Raw genomic sequence first — 18,595 nt, forward strand, 5'->3', positions numbered from 1 at the left:
GCAGGGTTTACACGGAGCAGACTCTTTCCCAGGCATTACCTCTCGCCGTGAATAACCCCGTCTTTGATCTCCCATTCCTTTTTCAGACCTTAATGAATGAGGCAGCCAAGGGAAACTGGGGATTTATCTCAGATCTGCACTCGCCCTTTAATCTGGAGAATCAGAGAGGAGCAGGAGCCGCTCGGCGGTGGGCAGCAAACGTGCCAGGTTGCCTCTCTAAGCAATCATCAGCATCAGCATCATCATCCGTCTATGTCAGCCCCTCAGCTGCCCAACTGCCTTTATCCTCCCATGTCTCTGTCACCACATTAAGGGAGGGACTCCTGTGAATATTACATTCAGCAGGGGCCCAGTGAAAGAAGATCACGCCGCATACTGGTGGAAACTGCAGTCTGGGACATCCGACAGTCCGACAAGGTCTGAGGGTGTTAATGGAGGAGCGACATTGCCCCCTAGTGGATGAACTAAACCAGCATGTACTTGCTGACAGTGCTACAATGAGGAGAATCATACTGCTTGCGCATGTTTTTGTATGCTAACGTGCTGCAATTTGGAAATAACTATTCTATACCTACACAAAATTTAGAAATTGTTTTCAAGAGTACTGCCGAGGCGCCTTTAAGCAAGATACCAACCTCGCTCAGCTTGGTTGTCCAGGGCAGCTTACTCACTTACACTTACTGCACCTTGCATGCATGTGTATGCGTTCTTTGTATGTTCATATATATTGCAGGTATCATGCGTGCAATAACCAGAGAGTAACTCTTAACCGAGTTGTAAATAATTGTGGTAAAAGTGGGACATTAAAAATACAAGGAAAACCTCTTTAATGTGTACAATATGAATTCTGGTATTTTTTTTGTTCAGAATAAACCATGTGAAGGCACAGACATCTGATTTATTATCCTACAATAATCATATATATACATATATATATATTGAGCCAACTTTGATTCTTGAACTACAAAAGGTCCCTAGCAAGCATGCTGTTTATTTCATGTAACCCGATCTTTTCCATACAAGTCTGGTAATCTTTTTACCTTGATTCAGTGTCGCAGAGCTGTATTTTTCAAATACACACACACACACATACACACACATAAATCCTGCTCATTATCTGTTTAAGGAGCTTATTGAGCTGTGATACTTTTAAATTAAAGGACTTCCTTTCCTGAATATTTACAGGATGAATGGGACAGGAAAAGAATAATAAACAGATGCAGAGAACAAAAATTGTGGATTGTGTTGCAATAAGACACAAGTAAAAGTACAAGTGAAATAATACATTTGGGCCTGTAGTCTGACTGTCTATATAAGCATATTATATAAGTACATTTGTAGGTAAAAGTAATTCTACGAAAATGGATAGTAAATGTTACTGCAGCATAAAAGTAAACGTCCTATTTGCCCAGGCTATCTCTGAGTTTCATATTTCTACTGTCCCATTCTGGTTCAACTGTCAGTGTTACCTCATCTGAGACAGAAATATGAATTTGTTCATCTTGTTATGTGTTTGTCAAACTAAAATTGTGTGCTGTCCACATTCCAGACTGAAGTGTGTTGACTTCAGGTTAATCCAGGAAACGGTCCAGCATCTTCTGGATGTTTCGAAAGGCATCCTTGCCCAGGTAGTCAGCCTGCCCGGCCTCCCAGCGCCGACGATGCTCCAGCTCGTCGACCTCTTTATCTGTAACCGCCTGCTGCAATGAAGACAACCAGCATCAAAGGGATTTGTTCACAGGAAAGGCTACATTCCAGAAAGGTGCGATGCTTTACATCTTCTGCTGTGGGGTCCACAGTGTCCACGCGGTGAGTGCCGTCCTCCAAGGCCTCCGGCTCCTGGTCATCGCCCCCAGATTGTTCCACCGGTGCATCATATGTTGCCGCAGTCATCAATGCTCTCTCATTAATGCACTCTGCATGCTAAAGCACAATTAGCAGCATTGTTGCCGAGCAGCAATGATGGATGTTCACAGGCATTGTAATTCCCGAGGGCGTATCTTTCCAGGCTAAACACATAAACTATAAGTATTAACTCAGTGCATCATGCTGAAATGAATTTTAGCAACAAAGCTCAGAGGCAGATAATGAGCCCTGTGTTCAATGTTCTCTCTGCCCCAGTCGACACAGTCATGCAGAACTACCCATAAATTAAAAATCTCTTCAACTGGAATTAACAGGAGGCACTTGAGCTGCCTAATAACCACAGTGATGTATTATAAACACAGTCTGTACTTATAGAGGCACTCATTAGGCTAATTAATTGATTGATTGTCAAATATTCCTAACAACTTCTTATTTGGCTTCACAGCATACGTTTGACTTTAAATCAAGTCTCTTTCATCTGATTTCACTGATCTCAGTTTGGGTTCTTGGATTTTTCGGGATTTTTCCATTAACAATTTGCATTTCTGCTATTCCAACAGAAGGAAGGTTTTCACATCGTGTCACAGATTTGAAGAATCCCACATATGAAATCAGCAGATAAATGAATTCGTGGTTGATAAGCAGCAGCAGCACAAAGCAAGAAATGAGACAAATGTAAAAATGTGTGCCTCTCATCTCACCGTGTCTGGTTCAGGCTGTAAATAAAGCTTTTCGAAAGTATTTGAGAAATGGGCAAGCAGTGAGCTGGAGGTGTCCAAACTTCCTGTAAAAGCCGTTTCAGATTTGTGTTCATGGACCTGAAAAAAAATAAATCAAGGGATACTGTTGAACCTGAAAGCTGTTATTTAAACTCCCGCAGTGGCAGTCCAGTAATATCATGGTGAACTAAATCACGGTCCAAAATTGACAGATCTGGTTCACCACAAAGTAACTGTTGATTTTCGTGACAGCATAATCCAGCAGCAGAATATCCACTTTTGCAGCTGCACATATGGAGGAAAAGTCTTCAGAAGTTGATAAAAAAAGGGTCACGGCTCACAGAAGGGAGGCAATAAACACACATTTTACACAGCAGATCTTTGCTTTTTAACTGCCCATCCATCCAATGCCAGAAGCCCTTCACTGCACCTATATTTCCTTCTCCTCCATCAGATATGATGAATATTATGTTCTCCATAACCATCTAAATGATTTCAGCCTGGACCAGGTCAGTGGGCTCCTTTTAAATACAGAAGTCTAATCTGAACAGCAGAAATCTCCCATAATGACCCTTTCAGGACCTTTGATTACATAATCAGTTAATGATAAGTCACCTTCTATTGACCCTTTTTATTTGACAAGCAAAAGGAAGTGGCTTTCTGAGATGTTGCTACCTGTTTTGGTGGCTCCACATTCTGATGGAAGTCTTTCTCTGGCGGAGGTGACGTCGTGTGACTGAGGTATTCCTTCCACCACAGGGATACGAAGTGATCCATGCAGGGTGGCTGACCTTCCTTTTTAAAGCTGCTGGAGCTCCAGGGTTTAACTGCTCCGGTGAAATGAAAAATTTTTGCACTGTGACCAAACCTGCAGTTAGAAAAACAGCAGAAACACTTTTGTGCATTGCAGAATTTCCTTTCTGCTCATTACAAATGAGTGCATTTCACTTTTTTAGCCTTCATTTTTTGCAATTTAAATGTCGTTTATTTGGGAAGCAAATGTTACGTTCCTTGCAAATAGAAGAGCAAAAAATATTTACAGACCATCATTTAGTAGTACAAGAACGTTTAAAATGTTGTAGTCCCACAGGAGGTTACGGGTACATGCTGGAAAAGAACCTTTCACTTTAACTTAAAATTCATTTATATTCATGATACCACAATAAAGTTCAAGTAATTCAACAACTGAATCCAATTCATCAAAATAATAATTTAAAAAAGAAGGGGGGGGGGTTCATTCAATTGTTTTGAGGACCTAAATAATACACTTCGAATTTTAGAGCCTGATAAAGATGACACAAATAAATGACACTTTAACTAATCAATACAGGAAAATCAGCCTGCTCCAGAAACTGGGCAGCAACACTCACTGTTGGAAGGCAGGCAGGTAGCTGTAAACACAGCTGCTGCTCAGGTTGTAGACAAACGGCAGATGTTTGGTGATGTCGGCCACTGGCCAGCTACTGAAGAAGCTGTTCAGCAGGCCCTGGTCCCCTCCTGACAATCAACCAATAAACACACAGCGCTCAATTCCCCTCAATTGATTTTAATCCCCAAAAATCAACAGAAAAAGATGGTAAATAACTTGATTGGAGCTCGTTGACAGAAATCCCCTCCCAGCGTGATGAGCAGAGATCAATAAAGCCAACAGAAAGAGTAATTTGTGATCCTGTTTTATTGCCAGGACGTATTGACACAAAACAACCTAGCGGAAAAACAGTAATTGAAAAATGCTAATGATCCAGAAATGTGCTTAAACACAGCAAGCCGGAAAAATGGCTCAATTTCCGGTGATCCAACTGTAGGGAAGAGAAACAACTTTATTTGAAGAAAAACACACCACTTATCGAACCGCTGTATGGACGTGGCTGTCTTGCAGCCTGCTCTCTGGAGTCGCTGTTTCACATTTTGAGCACAATAAAAGCAGAGCAGAACAGTCCCAGTGTCCCACCGTGACACAATAACGTGCACATTCTAAGAATATTTGAGGTGGTGGTGAGGAGGTGAGTTACCATCAAAGCTGCCATGCTGCAGAGCGTGAGCCCGGAGGCTGGCGTGGGTTTGAAGGGAGGGTTGGAAAACAAACACCCCAGAGTTGAAGCAGTCGGGCCAGCCCGGATCTGGAGCCGCTGAGAGCTCGTCACGCTGGAAAAGCTCGTCCACGTTATCCAGAACCTGAGAGGAAACAGGTCCATCACTGAGTTTATCTGGATGATAAAACCGCAGATCTGGCTTTAATGTTTTACGTAACGCCCGTTGCTGAGGTTTAACTGTGCATATATCCTGCTGGTAAACTGCGCATATAATATCCATATATCATATCCATGGATGAAATGGATTTATGGGTGACCTTAAGCCCTTGTGTTTGCTGATCTGAGCCTACAGCAGCTCCGCTGCTAACGTGACATGTTTGCCCTGACTAAACACTAAAACAACTCGCAGTTCAGGGAATGTATGGATGACCCTGCTAAAGGTCGTCTGCTGGGTTCTTTGTGTGGACTAATCAAGGATACAGCCTGGTGAGGATGAATGCAGCAGATCCCCCATCGACGGGATGGAAAAAAGAAAAAGCACGTTCTAATAAAACGTTCTCTTTAACGATCTGTTCTTAGCTGTATACCATTAGAAATCTAACATTTAAAGACATTTATGAGGTCTCAAATGTAACAATACCAGTGTGTGAAGTCCTCACTACACTTACTGCGGTTGCCATGGTGAACTTACCAGCGTGTCGGCGTCCAGGAACACGCATTTGCTGTACTGAGTCAGGGTCCAGCAGTGAATCTTGGTAAAGGTGATGCCAAGCTCAGGACGTCCCAGAGAGGACAGGTGCAACCTGTCCCCGCTCTCGATCCTGTCCACCATGATGACCTCATCAAAGACGCTGTGGAGGGCGCCCCTGGTGGTGTAAAAGATCGCACCGGTTCGCTAATCCGGCGTAACAGTGGTGAAGAGAAGCGTTGCTCACCTGGACTGTTCTGACACGTTTGGAGTGACCATGACCACGACGCCGCGGGTCGTCCCGTGGCGCCTCAAGCTCCTCGCCACCACCACGGCTCCCATGCAGTAAGAGTCAGACGTGACCAGAGTGACGAAGGCTTCGCCAGCTTCACCAACAGACAGGAATTGGGAGTTAGCTACTGCTAGAAAAAAGGTGAGGTCAGCTCTTGGAGCGGCTCACAGAGACAGCAACCCAGTCCCACAGGGACCGAAATCCAGCCTCCAGGTTTTCTATCTTACCAGGACGGAAGGCCTTCGCCAAAATGGGATTCCAGATTTTGATGACTTTGGAATTGAGGTGACCCTGTCTGTGTGCTCTGCAGACACCTGGAGCCATTTTCAATAGTGATTGTAACTAAAACGGTTATTTTGCAACAGGTCGTTGACGTGATGTGGATTCCTTGCGTGTCATTTTATTTGGACATTTGTTGAGTTGGTTGGTCAGATAGTTGGAATTTCCAAAGACTACTTGGTGGATTATTGTCAGGGCGGAGAAGGAATAAACCAAAGAGGCAGATATAGGGGTGGCTGTTGGTGAAGGTACATAGTCTACTCAGTTCCTCGGTATCTCAGACAAGCGTGCTGGTCAGTCTGTGCCGAACGTCCTGTCTTCCTTGAGGTTAACTCTTCCCGAGGAGCCATCCCAGTGATCAAGGCAATCTTGAAGGCGTTATCGTTAATAAGATAAATCCGGAGTCGAGTGCGGGTGGCAGTTTTAGGGCCTGCCTCCTTTTTTCCCCCAAAACAACCTTTGGGCTTTGTGCTGTAAAATGATTTAAGTGTGGAGGAGCCGAGAGAACCAGCTCCGATTTCGAGTCAAACTGGGTCACTCCAGAGTTGTTCTGCATAATTCAGCGAGCTGAGAGAAGCTTGCAGTTGTGTTTTCCAGGGTCACGGCAGCAACACTGGCAGATTTGGGCAGTTTGCCTTTTGTTTATTAAACCAACCTTGTCGACAAGCCGACCTGAAGGATTTTTTTTTTTAAAAGACTAGTTGCACATTTAGATGAAACAAAATCACATACCTGACATTCTGCAACCTTCTGCAAGCCCAATCTTGAATGATTTACACAGGCGGCAGCTTCACCTTCGAATCATGATACCAGAAGCTTATTTAAAGTATCGAGATGGATCATAGTTTCCACTCTTCAGCATGAAGCCACATTCAGTTTTGTTTTGGGGGGGGTTCTCCTGTCTGCAGAGTCCAGTCCGTCCGTGTTGGCGCCTGTGTTTGCACAACTCGTCGTTCAACAGCCGCAGGTCATTGTGCAACAGACGCAACCAATGCAGCCTGCTGCCTAGGGACTCACTTTCCACGTGTTTGAACAGCCATTCCATGAGATTTTACCCAATAGTATTCCTCAAATGTCTGGCTTAGGTTCAACATATAATTTTAAATACAACTACTGTTTTGCCAAAATAATTTGCAACTGGCTTTATTTTTAGCAGCCAAGCTGACTCTAGACTGTCGGACTAAGATCTATCATGTTCATTCTCTTCATTTATCTCTGCTTCTGTAACCTTTATGTGTTATTGAAGGTCAAAACCATTTCTGCTAAAGTGACTTGTTTGTGAGGCAGTGCTGACGGCTAGTGGTTAGAATGTGTATTACAGACACCCTAAAGTGTCTGACCTTTATGTTCCTGATCAAAATACAGTGCTTAGATCGCCAGTGTCACTACTGCACTACAGTTGAATTAATCTTATTGTTGCGTGATGAAAAATTTCCAAATTTTTCATTATTATTAAAACATGTCAGGTGGGGAATTCCTAAAGAATGCAAATGGATGATTTACTACTAGTGTTTACTGCTTCAACACAAAACAAATGAAAACTTTAATAACTATAAAGGAATTCATTTAGATTTGTATTAAATATTTTAAAAAAGAGTCCTTTAAACTGTACAACACCATTTTATTGGGGGCTAAATTGAACAAACACAAACGTTACATTGAGCCGATGAATTTATAAAAATAAACTTCATGGTGAGAATCGTGGCACTGAAAAGCAGCATAAAAGTCCAAAGGGAAGTTCAGAAGGCTCGCTCTGGAGTATTTACAGCTCTCTAGAACCTTTCATCAGTTACAATAAAGGTATGCACACACAAAAAGATGGAATCACCACATTCAATATTATGCATAGATAAAGGTAATAATCATAACTGCAGATCAAGTGCATCCATCAGCATGTTGGTGGATGTTTCCAAACTATAAAAAGGAAACAGTCTTGTTAGTCTGTAATATACCTGATGAACGTGTAAATGTCAATATCTTTCAGGTCAAGAGTTTGTAGAAAACCCTTTTGTACCAACTCAACTCACTTGGAAAAGGTGAGCGATGTGTGCCGCCTTGTTTGTGCTGCTTTAAGAAAACAATGACTAACGGATCCTCAAGTGTTGAAGTGCACAAAGTTAGAACCAACAGTCCCACACGCAGAGTACTGAACAGTCACAATAGCCCCATTAAACTATAGCCTATAGTGCTCACATCAGAATTACCCAAAACAGAATCCTTCCATTGGATTTATATCCAGTCAAATGATTATTCAAAAGGAAAAGATATTATAGTTAAAAGTGGGGAAAACATAGAAAAAAAAATAGGTAGAAAATAGGTTTACACTTCCCAATTAAGAGTTATTCATTTAATTTTCCTAAAATTCTGGACATTTCACAGTTTTTGGGGTTGTCAGAATCTTGATATCAGTTCAGCTTTATTTATATAATGTCTATTTATCAAGCTTGTTTCTAGGCAGCTGAACAAACATCTGTGATGGATACCAGAAATATTTTATCTGATTAAAATGGCTAGGCAATTAAACCTTAATACTTTTACCTAACATTCTGAGGTTTATGCGTGAAGAAAATAATTTCTATTCTCACAGAGCTCAAAGAAATGAAAACATGCTTCTTCTGATAGACTAAACATTTAACAAGGAAAAGGAGAAAAAAGTGTACAGTAGTTACACACCAACAGAGCATGTAAAGACAGTTCATCATTCATTGAATGTATCAAAGCAGGTTAATGATGCAGGAGTTATTTGAGAAAAGAAAATCAACGTTTTCAAGTTTGGCTTTAGTTGTAGTTTCAATGAATGCAGACTCTTAAAAGAGAGAGAGAGAGCCACTTTGGACACCTTAACGTTGAATTAGGTTGCTTTGCCTTGTGCAGAACAGGTCTAGGATGTCTTGAGCAGGTTACTGTACACTGGAAGAGTAAAACAAAGAAAATTAAATGTCAACGGTGAATCTAATTCCTGCCAGGTTTACTACCACTATTCGCCACTAGGTGTCACTATACAATTGTTGCGTAAAAAAAGTCAGACACATTTCGTTGTAATTTGTATAATCATGAAAATTAGATTAGGTCAGGATTTAATTTAAATTGTCAATTTGCATAAAAATTAAACAAAAACAAACATGTACCTTGGGGATCGGGCTGTCCCTGTTGTTCTTTACCTCTTTCCGGATCCTCCCCTGAACAAAACACGATTCGTCAGTATATTTTTAAACAGGGTTACATGAAATTGAACATGGGGTTTTCCATCCATACTGACCCCCCTGTATCTTGAAGCAGAGCTTTTTCTTCTGGTAAGCAAAGTAACTGGATGCTGCTCCGACCACAGCGACTCCGATAGCGCTGATAATCCCAGCAAGAGGTCCAGCTGAAGCTTCTGTAGGACGAGAACCAAAAGGTAACATTAGAGCACAACGAGTCAAACTTTAGTAATCCTCTGAGGCTGATGTTGTCCAATTTTGCAGCAAGTCATGTTTCATCCCTTTTTTTTTTTTTTGCATATTTTTTCCACATAAACAGGTTTTAGCTCCTTGTTTTCTACCACTGGGAGGAGCAGCTGAAAGCTCTACAATGAAGGTGTGGTTTTTTTTGCAGGGGTTACAGAATGGCGCGGGAACTCAAACTCATAACTGCTGTTATGGTAACAGCAGTTAAATAAACAAATTAGAGATTGAGAGTAGGATAAAGAGCTGGACGCTTATTATAAAAGGTTTTAAAAGCTGAATAAGAATGGTGGTGGTTTAAAAGAGTGAACACACCCAGTGAGGGTGGGATTACATTTCAGTGACTCATGAGGGAGAGGTGTGTCTCCTGAGGGTGAGTTGTCCTAAACTAGGGCGTCGCCTGCACATGAAACAGACAGAGAACATAGCTGGGCCTGCAGCACGATTTAGTGCCTGAGAACGTTGGAACAACGGGAGTGATTTGGTCTCTGACGACTGATAAAGAACGACGTATTAGAGAAGCGCTTGAAAGATGTTTTTAACCACCTCAACAACATCAAGCTCAAAATGTTGATGTTCATCATCAATCTAATGGACCGTTTATAAAAGTCATACTGCACCAGCACTTGTGTTTTGCTTTTCATTTTAAAAGTTAGTATATACTATTTTCATAATAATGATTTTCACTATATTCAAAATTCACACAAACATCAATATTGAATATTGATTTTTTGTAGTAAACTTGACATTTTGTTGCATTACAACATCTTGTATAGCCAGTCATCTGTAAAAGGATCAATTATTAATGTACTTCACTAGTGCTAACTATATTCTGACCAATATGAGAATGTGATTTGAACAGATTTTACAATTGAGGGTTGAAGAAAACTTTATCTGAGGTCCAGTAGCAATCATCACAATCACCATAATTGTGTGTATATATGTGACAACTGAGGTATTTTGAATCCAGGTATTTGCTGTTACTTAAATACTTAAAAAAATAACTTAAAATGAATTTCATTGTTATGCAGTGACAATATTTCCCATAAATCAAGAACAATGCATTTCCACTTAAGTGAGAAAATACACCCTGGTGTTGAGCTTCTCCGTCTATTCATCCTTGTACAAATGAACACAAATTCCAGTTATTCTACTGGTCTGTTTTATTCATTAAAACAACTTCCACTGTGATCCTCCCACCAGCGTTACATCTCGTCAAGTTACATCTTTAAACAACCCACCCAAGGAAATAAATATTCCCCCCGCTAACAACAGCGGCATTGAAAGTCCTCAGCTGATCAACCCAGAAAGATGAGAAGCTTCTAACAAAAAAGCATTAAGCTGCTAAGGTCCAGCTCTCCTTGAGTCTCACAACAGTGTTGTAAATGTGCGCTATGTAAAGAATGTGTTCAGATCTGGATGGAGGTGCAGAAAGCAGGCGTGTCCCGACAACAGAAAGAATATAGACTGACTTTGATTTTCCGCATGTGCAAACACATTATTTCCTAAAACAAATGCGCTCCATATCCTTTAAATAATCCAAAATTCAATCTAGTAACTTGACAACAGTTAAAACTGTAAAATAATAAAGGAATCATTCTGAACAGACATTGAAATTTGAGACTTATTTCCCTCCGAAAACCACTGTTGCAACCCTAGTTTGACCCATTTGCCAGATTCAGAGAAACTTTATGCTGGTAATACCGCAGTTACGAAAGCCCACATCCCTCACATCATCTAAAATACACCACGACTTCCCTCCCGATGTTCTCAAACACCTGTTTTCCGTCAACGTGACACTAAAGCTTGTAAACCTCAGGACCGACCAACCGGTTCAGGGTAAAGTCTGCAGGAGTTGCAGGGCCCTTTCTAACAATGGCTCAATGGTTTGCTTTAAGTTGGAAATCCACAAAAACAACTCCTCTGGCATGTTAGCATTTAGCATCTTCAGGATTTGGCCCCACAGAAGGTCGGGATCTGCAACGACACAGACATCGTAGCAGGTTTTTAGCCAAAGGAGCCACAGCCAGGGCTGCTAACATGAAGTGGGAAAGTGAAGCAGCTCATTCCTCAAACACTAATCAGCGCTCCAGCAGAGAGGAAATGACAACTTGTGCAAATCCAGATGAGCCATCCGTGGAAATATAACACACCACCATTGAGCACAACTGCTGCTTCAATAACAAACAACTGCAGCAGGACAGGAAGCAGGAAACAATTGATGAGCGCGCAGAAGCCGTGAGGTTCCACAGGAAAACAACAGGAAACAAAAACACTCAAACAAACGTACCTTGAGGTTGATCGGCACCACCTGGAATAAGAGAGGAGCTAATCAGTGGAGTCTCAAACACACCACATAAATCCAGGGTGCAAAATACTGTCAGGTGACTTGTGTAAATAAATGTTTCCACAGTAATATGCTAGTTCGGGTCTAACAATCTGTGCCGTGTGAACCTACAATAAAAACTCTTGTTTGTTGCAATTTTTAAGGTCAAAATAATCGCGTACCTTGAGTATCGTGCCCAGCATTCCCAGCACCCCCTGATCGCCCTGAAAGACAAAAGGTCGGGGTTTATATATCTGTTATTGTTGTGCCCTGCAGATCTGAACAGCAGTCATGTGGCTGTAATTACAATGGGAGGACTTGTGTGGGTTTTTATTCATTTCCCAGTCTTTGGTTGCTCATTCCTTCCATCCTCTGACTGAAGAGTGCACACAGACCAAACTTTCCAAGGGTTTTAGAACCCTTTCTTTGAATGTACAATCAGGGAAAAGATGTTCTAAATCTACTTGCTCTTAAATTTAGGGGGGGGGGTTGTTGTCTTTGTCCAGTTTTAGTAGAACACAATGCTTTACAAACCTGACAAGAACACAAGCACTGTTACTAAAACTACAGGTACACACACATAAAAGTGTCAGTGAAATGTAAAATTGGCTACTTCAACCATTCTGTTAAGTGGGTTTTAAATGCTAACTCTCTGCTTGGCTCTCCTTCTACACCAACCATTAATGGAAAAAAGATTGTATTTATAGCACTTTCAGGTTTGAATATCTTTCATCTTTCATAACTAATCCTTAAAGTAGGTAAGTGTATTTCTCCGTGAAGGCCTGGCCGTTGCAGCATTTGATCGAAGTGACTGAGCTTTGAAGTAAAAGAATAAAAGGAACTGGTGCTGACATCTTACCTCCCTCAGGTTTGTAATCCCCTTTACCCACATCAAACAGGTCTGCGTCATCGAACGTTCCACCAGCTTTTGGGAATAAACCACAGAATTAATTAAAAAAGAACTCTCGCACATTACAGGCGAACTCAAAAAACTCTTGGTGTGACGTCTCGTGAAATAAGCTGAAGACTCACCGCCTCCAAAATTGGGTTTGTCAAAAGTGTTTCTTTTAAAAAACAGGTAACTTTGTAATTCATACAGAAAGCACAACTGAGTGCAACATTATCCACCCCTGGTCTTTGTTGTGGTCGATTATTCTGCCAAACCGGACCCTGAATTGTCCTGTCTTGGTCTCCTTAACTCAGCTTTTTCTCTCCAGGACTTTTTCTGTGAGTTTATCTCATTTTCTATGATATTGGCAGCACAGCACCTACTTATAAGTAATCCAACACATCAGCGCACGGTGCCCATCACACAACTTTTAACGTTATCAGCATAATAGGGTGGGTCACACAACTGGCTAAACAACTGCGTCATGTTTCACAGTCCTGCTGTTGTCAGCTGTGTTTGAAAGAATTAAGAAAGTGTGAAGCATTACTGGAGCTCATACTTTCATCTAGGATCTTCTCATATTTTAGCTAGTAGTGTTGCGCAACCTTTTAAACACCCGGCCGTGATGCCAGACCATCCCAACTCTGGACAAGTTAAGTAAATCAAATGCAAAAATAAGATGTTTATAAAAATGTAATCAATAAATTGCAAATGCGCAGTGCAAACGTGTCTCCATGAATGTAAACCATGTAACGTTTAAGGGCAGGAACACCACAATGGGGTAGTTCTCCACGTGAACAAGGGAAGGGTAAATGAGGGGTAAAGCACCACTCATTAACCCCCCAGAATGCTTCATAGTACCTCTTCCCCAATGGCCAAAAACCCGCTAATATCCGGCTTTCATGGCTGGTGGGAATGAGTACGACTGGCAGTCACTCCCCTGCCATACAGTCGGCTCTAGCTTCAGTCGGAAAAAGTACAAAGGCTACTGTGGGAAATTTGCAATCTTTCTCTGGTAAACAATCCCAGACGGCATTAATAGGATACACAGTGGGTTTAGGTGTGTAAAACAAACACATGATATGAAAACTCACCTCCTCCTGGTTTTGGTGGGGCAACAGGAGGTTTGTCGGGTTTGGGGTCTGGTGGTGAGAAAATACTAAGTTAATGCTTAAAGAACCAAAACATACTGTACTTTTGGAGATATACCAGACATAACTTTGAGATACTTTAAAGAAAGTTTACCTGGATTAAGAGCATCCTCCAAGTTTAGATCAAAGTCATCTACGACAAAAGACCAAAAAATAAATAAAACACATGTGAAATATCAAATATCCAAATAGCTCCTAAAGTGTGAACTATAGTCATGGGTTTAATTCCTTTTCTCACAAGATGACTGAGTGCAACCTAGCAACCGGATGATGCCAACAGGAAAATAGAGCAGTGATTACACTACAAAAATTCAGTCGGAAAAAGTACAAAGGCTACTGTGGGAAATTTGCGATCTTTCTCTGGTAACAATGGATAAAAAAAAGCAAAACACTTCCTCTGTTTTCGTTCAAGCAGCAACTGAACATCATTGAGTTTGCATGCTTCCAAAGACAGACTGGAAAATCAAGTATAAAATGGCAATGCTGCTGTTAGCATCCATGCTGCCTTTTACATTGCTTTCCGGGGTTTATTACTGTGTTTTCCGGTCTGTTTCTGATATCCCCAATGTGATAATGGCTGAAGAGAAAGATTCCGGGCGTGTTGTCAGTGATAATGGAGTCAATCACCGATTATTTGTGGGTTTACCAATGTTTGTAATCACACTAGTTTTGGAGTGAATGGGGCTTAATAGGCTTAACTGGGCCAAGAGCGTCTGATAAATCAAGCTCATAGTCACCTGTAGTAAACAATCCCAGACGGCATTAATAGGATACACAGCGGGTTTAGGTCTGTAAAACAAATACTTAAACATGAAATGAAAACTCACCTCCTCCTGGTTTTGGTGGGGCAACAGGAGGTTTGTCGGGTTTGGGGTCTGGTGGTGTGAAAATACTAAGTTAATGCTTAAAGAACCAAAACATACTGTATTTTTGGAGATATACCAGACATAACTTTGAGATACTTGAAAGAAAGTTTACCTGGACCAAGAGCATCCTCCAAGTTTAGACCAAAGTCATCTACTACAAAAGACCAAAAAAAAACACATGTGAAATATCAAATACCCAAATAGCTCCTTAAGTGTGAACTATAGTCATGGGTTTAGTTCCCTTTCTCACAAGATGACTGAGTGTAACCTAGCAACCGGATGATGACAACAGGAAAATAGAGCAGTGATTACACTACAAAATAAGAGGAGTTGTCTACTTCTCTTATGACCATTCTCAGACCCTGACAAACTATTGAGTTTATAGTTGAAAGACTACAAGACATAAGATAAAGAGATCCAAACCATCAGTTTTGGGCTTCTGGGTGACCTTGGGCTTTTCAGTTGGTGCTATGGGGGAAAAAAGACAATAGTTCTGTTAACATTTCTGAGGCAGAATCATTTTGCCAGCAATTTAACCAAAAATTAAGACCGACCAGAAGTTAAAATAATCCAATCGATCGCTTTATACTCGTGAATAGTTTCCATAGAATCCCCCATACTATAAAGCGTCTATGATTTCAGTGAGTACCTAACGTGTTATCAACATTATTGACATTCATTTATGGAAAATAAGTGATGTAAAACTGATCAGACATGACCAGCGCTTAAATTATTAAGTGATCCAAATGAGGAAGAGGATGTGCGTGTGTGTGTGTGTGTGTGACGGATTGACAATCACTTACCATCATTATCAAAAAAATCAGCCAAGTCCAGATCTATACAAGGATGACAATAGGAACATTACAGATCAACATGTATGAACAGCACTGAAGCATATTCCAGCTGCAACAACGGCTCTCACGTGCAATTCCTCTCAATCCAGATGTGGATGTGAGCTGTCTGTGGGGTTTTACAATGGGGTGCAGGTTGTGTTTAGCCGTTGCCATGACAGTTTTGAAATGTCAGTCATGACTAAAACATCACTTCCCCCGCATAAAAGAAAATGGCAAGCTATGCTGTCCTAGATGCACAAAACCACAGTTGCACTTTCCGTGTATCTCAGCGTCAGGATGAAAGCAGCTCTGAGATCTCCACTTATGCAGATTTTTAAGATAAACAGTGAAAATTCTTTCCATTTTGACAGGATGACTGACTAGGGGGAAAAAAACATTTTCCTACTATCCCAGCCCAACAGACATCATGCCATTTAATCATGCCTGTGGTTTCCTGTTACAATAAGCTATTAAAACTAAAATATGGCTGAAATACTTGAAACAACTTCAGCTCAGCACAGTTCTCTGTTTGAGACATAAAGCCAATTATTCATAAATACTCAGTAAAATAGGTTATAGTCATATACAGTATATTACAAAACCCACTTTAGACAACCAGGTGGTTAAACTATAAGTATGGAACAAAAGGTTTTACATCTGTAGAGCCAACGGTGCTGATCAATGATCTCCTGAGAAATGCGCGTTTACAGTGTCTCTTTTTAAAATCAATTTCTTTATATCTGGATGCAAATCCCAGCAGATGCCACAGACTTTGACACAAGCTAAAGATAAGGAGTTGCACATTTGACGTTTCTGTCTAAAATCAATTGTAAATAAGCGTAGGTAACATATATAAGTGGTTTGCGATCTGCAGTTTGACCTCAGCTGTACTGCAGCTTCTCCAAAAGCCGTCAGAACTTAATATAGCCATAATGCAACCGTGACATAACCTCAAACCAACGCTATTTTCCTGAACAGACCTACCTTGCGTTAATGTCCCAGCGACAAGTAAAAGCAGTGAAAGAACCTCCAGAGGAAACTTCATGTTGGCTGCAGCTTTGCAAAATTCTCGTCTACTTTTAAAGTCGTTTCAAAGCGTCCCCGCTACTTTTTCCCATATATGTTTACCGACGCTTCTTTGTGCTCCGGCGGCCGGGCTGCGACACTGACTGAGCCCGCCTCGGTGTCCTGTTTCAGCCTAAAATGAGTCAACTTGGCACCCGAAGGTTACATTGGGTGTGGCAGACATGTCGAGGGGCGTTTACGGACCGGTCCTGGCTGGCAATTTAGCTCGAGTCCTGTTTGCGCAGAAAAGCGCCATCTAGTGTACCATAAAGGTAATGCCCTCAAGCAACTTGTAACGGTTTTTGGATGTGTGTGGGTCCAAGCAAGATCTAAAAACACACCCGCAAATACACCGGGGTGTTCTTAAGTTCCGTTTAATGAGAGCAGCTCGTTACTAGGGTTCTAGGGAACACAATCCCTCATTCATAAAGAAGCACACAACACGAAAACTGTCGCTAATTAACTTAAATAAAGGGTGCAGTCATTAATATTTGCATATCTCTGCTGCAAGACATGTGCACCGCTTAAATAAATAGAGAGCGCGGGTAAGTGACATCACAATGAGAGCGACGTACGCCATCCAAAGCCCCGCCCCCTCAGACGGTCCAACCCTTAAAAACTTCTAGATATTAGATACCAAAAGGCTCCACAGATGCAAACTTCTCGGCTCCTCTAAACGTAACAGAAATGTTCCATCTGCGGTATGTTCAGTGTGCGCTACCTCTGATGTGGCTGTTCTGAGTTTCCTTTGTCTTTTGGTCTTCTGGGTAAAGAATTGTTTGTTGCACACAAGTTTTCACACACAACCACCATTCGAGAAAAAGAAATGGTACGCCAATTAAAATCTCTTAAATTAAAACCTGCTGTAGTTAGATGTTCTGTTAAGTTTGATTTAATTAGCAGTTTATATACAATAGGTATTTAGATGAAAGCGGTTCCACTCGGGCCTTGTTATTTTGCTAGTAAGAATTAATATAACCATTTTCAACCAGACACAGATTTACAGATTCTGTCAACCAGGGATTTACATATATTTATAAAATATCCCAGTACATTTGTAAATAGTTAACTTATAATAGTCCCTCTTTATCTCTAAAGTGCAGAAGATGTGTGACGTATAAAGAAAAACAAATTCAGCGCGCATTACATGTATTATCCAATAGAGGGCGGTATTTATAATATAATGTAGCGACCCTATTGACGACCACTTTGTATTCAAACTGAAGGTTTTAGTAACAATAGAAACGTAATTTCGACAGATTATAAAAACATTTGACAATTATATACATTTAACCCATGTAAAATACTGTTAAATAATATTTTTAAAATGACAGGAACAGATATCTTTGATGAGTGTCTTTATTAGGTCGCAAGCCTGTAATGTCAGTTTGAATTCTAATTCTTGCATGCATTTATATGTAATATTTTACAAACATTGCATGTAATAATAGACTTCTATTGAATGCGTAAATGACACATCCTTTATCAAAGAAGCTGAGACATGCTCATGATGTCAGACCATCACAGTCTAAAACAAAACAAAAAGGGTTCAATTAGTGTTCAGAAAAATGAAATGTTTTCTAAAAAATATTAATGACCATTTTTAAAGTGGGGAAATATTTGAGATGTACTCACAATGTTTTGCTAATTTTTATAGACACGGGCCAGGACCTTTGTCAGCATGTCGATCTGCTGATGTTGATTTTTAATCACTTCGCCCAGCTTCTGGATCATGTTGCTCTGGCAACCTTCAGGGTGTAGTTGGGGGGGAAAAAAAGTTCATGTGACCTCAGACAAAAGAGACATTTTCATATGAAAGATGCTGTATTGACAAAAAAGAAATGTTTTCAATAATGTGCAATATTCTAAAACACACATCATTTAACGAATAAAGCATAAAAACCTGGATTGAGAGCATCCTCCTCATTTAAACCAAAACCACCTAATAAAGAAGAGATTATTGTGTATATATATGTTATTCTCTGCTTGGCAAATGTTATCAATAAAATAATAATTATTTGAAACCACCTTTCATTACATGCATGTAAATCTGAAGCAAAAGAAAAGTTTGTTCAGCATTTGGGTGCCTCACCTCTCTTTGGGGGTTCGGGGTTTACAGGCTCTGTTTGGGGGGGGAATGAAAAT

General features: G+C 40.8%; 2 protein-coding genes and 1 long non-coding RNA gene across 8 annotated transcripts; 1 reads left to right on the forward strand and 2 right to left on the reverse strand.

Annotated features, from left to right (window-relative positions):
- Positions 1-810: 810 nt before the first annotated feature.
- On the reverse strand, positions 811-6,862 carry gyg2 (glycogenin 2). Of its 4 annotated transcripts, none has more exons than XM_029841014.1 (9): positions 5,826-6,594; positions 5,554-5,728; positions 5,310-5,484; positions 4,598-4,760; positions 3,956-4,082; positions 3,261-3,453; positions 2,568-2,684; positions 1,777-1,923; positions 811-1,697 (listed from the first exon to the last, which is right to left on the reverse strand). In XM_029841014.1, the coding sequence occupies exons 1-9, from the start codon at positions 5,920-5,922 to the stop codon at positions 1,572-1,574; spliced, it is 1,320 nt and encodes a 439-aa protein (XP_029696874.1). In that variant the 5' UTR covers positions 5,923-6,594; the 3' UTR covers positions 811-1,571. The 4 variants fall into 4 exon arrangements, with proteins under 4 accessions (XP_029696874.1, XP_029696873.1, XP_029696872.1 ...); XM_029841013.1 differs by having other exon boundaries at positions 811-1,700; positions 5,554-5,725; positions 5,826-6,592; XM_029841012.1 differs by having other exon boundaries at positions 811-1,700; positions 5,826-6,592.
- Positions 6,863-7,481: 619 nt separating this feature from the next.
- On the reverse strand, positions 7,482-16,618 carry cd99 (CD99 molecule). Of its 3 annotated transcripts, XM_003966403.3 has the most exons (13): positions 16,370-16,610; positions 15,356-15,388; positions 14,976-15,020; positions 14,665-14,706; positions 14,514-14,561; positions 13,781-13,819; positions 13,630-13,677; positions 12,506-12,571; positions 11,829-11,870; positions 11,611-11,631; positions 9,137-9,253; positions 9,006-9,056; positions 7,482-8,787 (listed from the first exon to the last, which is right to left on the reverse strand). In XM_003966403.3, exons 1-13 carry the CDS (start codon positions 16,428-16,430, stop codon positions 8,759-8,761), a joined length of 642 nt encoding a protein of 213 aa, XP_003966452.2. In that variant the 5' UTR covers positions 16,431-16,610; the 3' UTR covers positions 7,482-8,758. The 3 variants fall into 3 exon arrangements, with proteins under 3 accessions (XP_003966452.2, XP_029696875.1, XP_011604340.2); XM_029841015.1 differs by lacking the exons at positions 13,630-13,677; positions 13,781-13,819 and having other exon boundaries at positions 16,370-16,611; XM_011606038.2 differs by lacking the exons at positions 7,482-8,787; positions 9,006-9,056; positions 9,137-9,253 and adding an exon at positions 10,465-11,297 and having other exon boundaries at positions 16,370-16,618.
- A 427-nt stretch (positions 16,619-17,045) lies between these two features.
- LOC115250817 (uncharacterized) lies at positions 17,046-18,218 on the forward strand. The gene is made up of 2 exons (XR_003889395.1): positions 17,046-17,151; positions 18,108-18,218. It is a non-coding gene; the product is annotated as an uncharacterized lncRNA (long non-coding RNA).
- Positions 18,219-18,595: the final 377 nt, after the last annotated feature.

This window comes from Takifugu rubripes, chromosome 8 (assembly GCF_901000725.2).
Source record: "Takifugu rubripes chromosome 8, fTakRub1.2, whole genome shotgun sequence".
Classification (NCBI taxonomy): domain Eukaryota; kingdom Metazoa; phylum Chordata; class Actinopteri; order Tetraodontiformes; family Tetraodontidae; genus Takifugu; species Takifugu rubripes.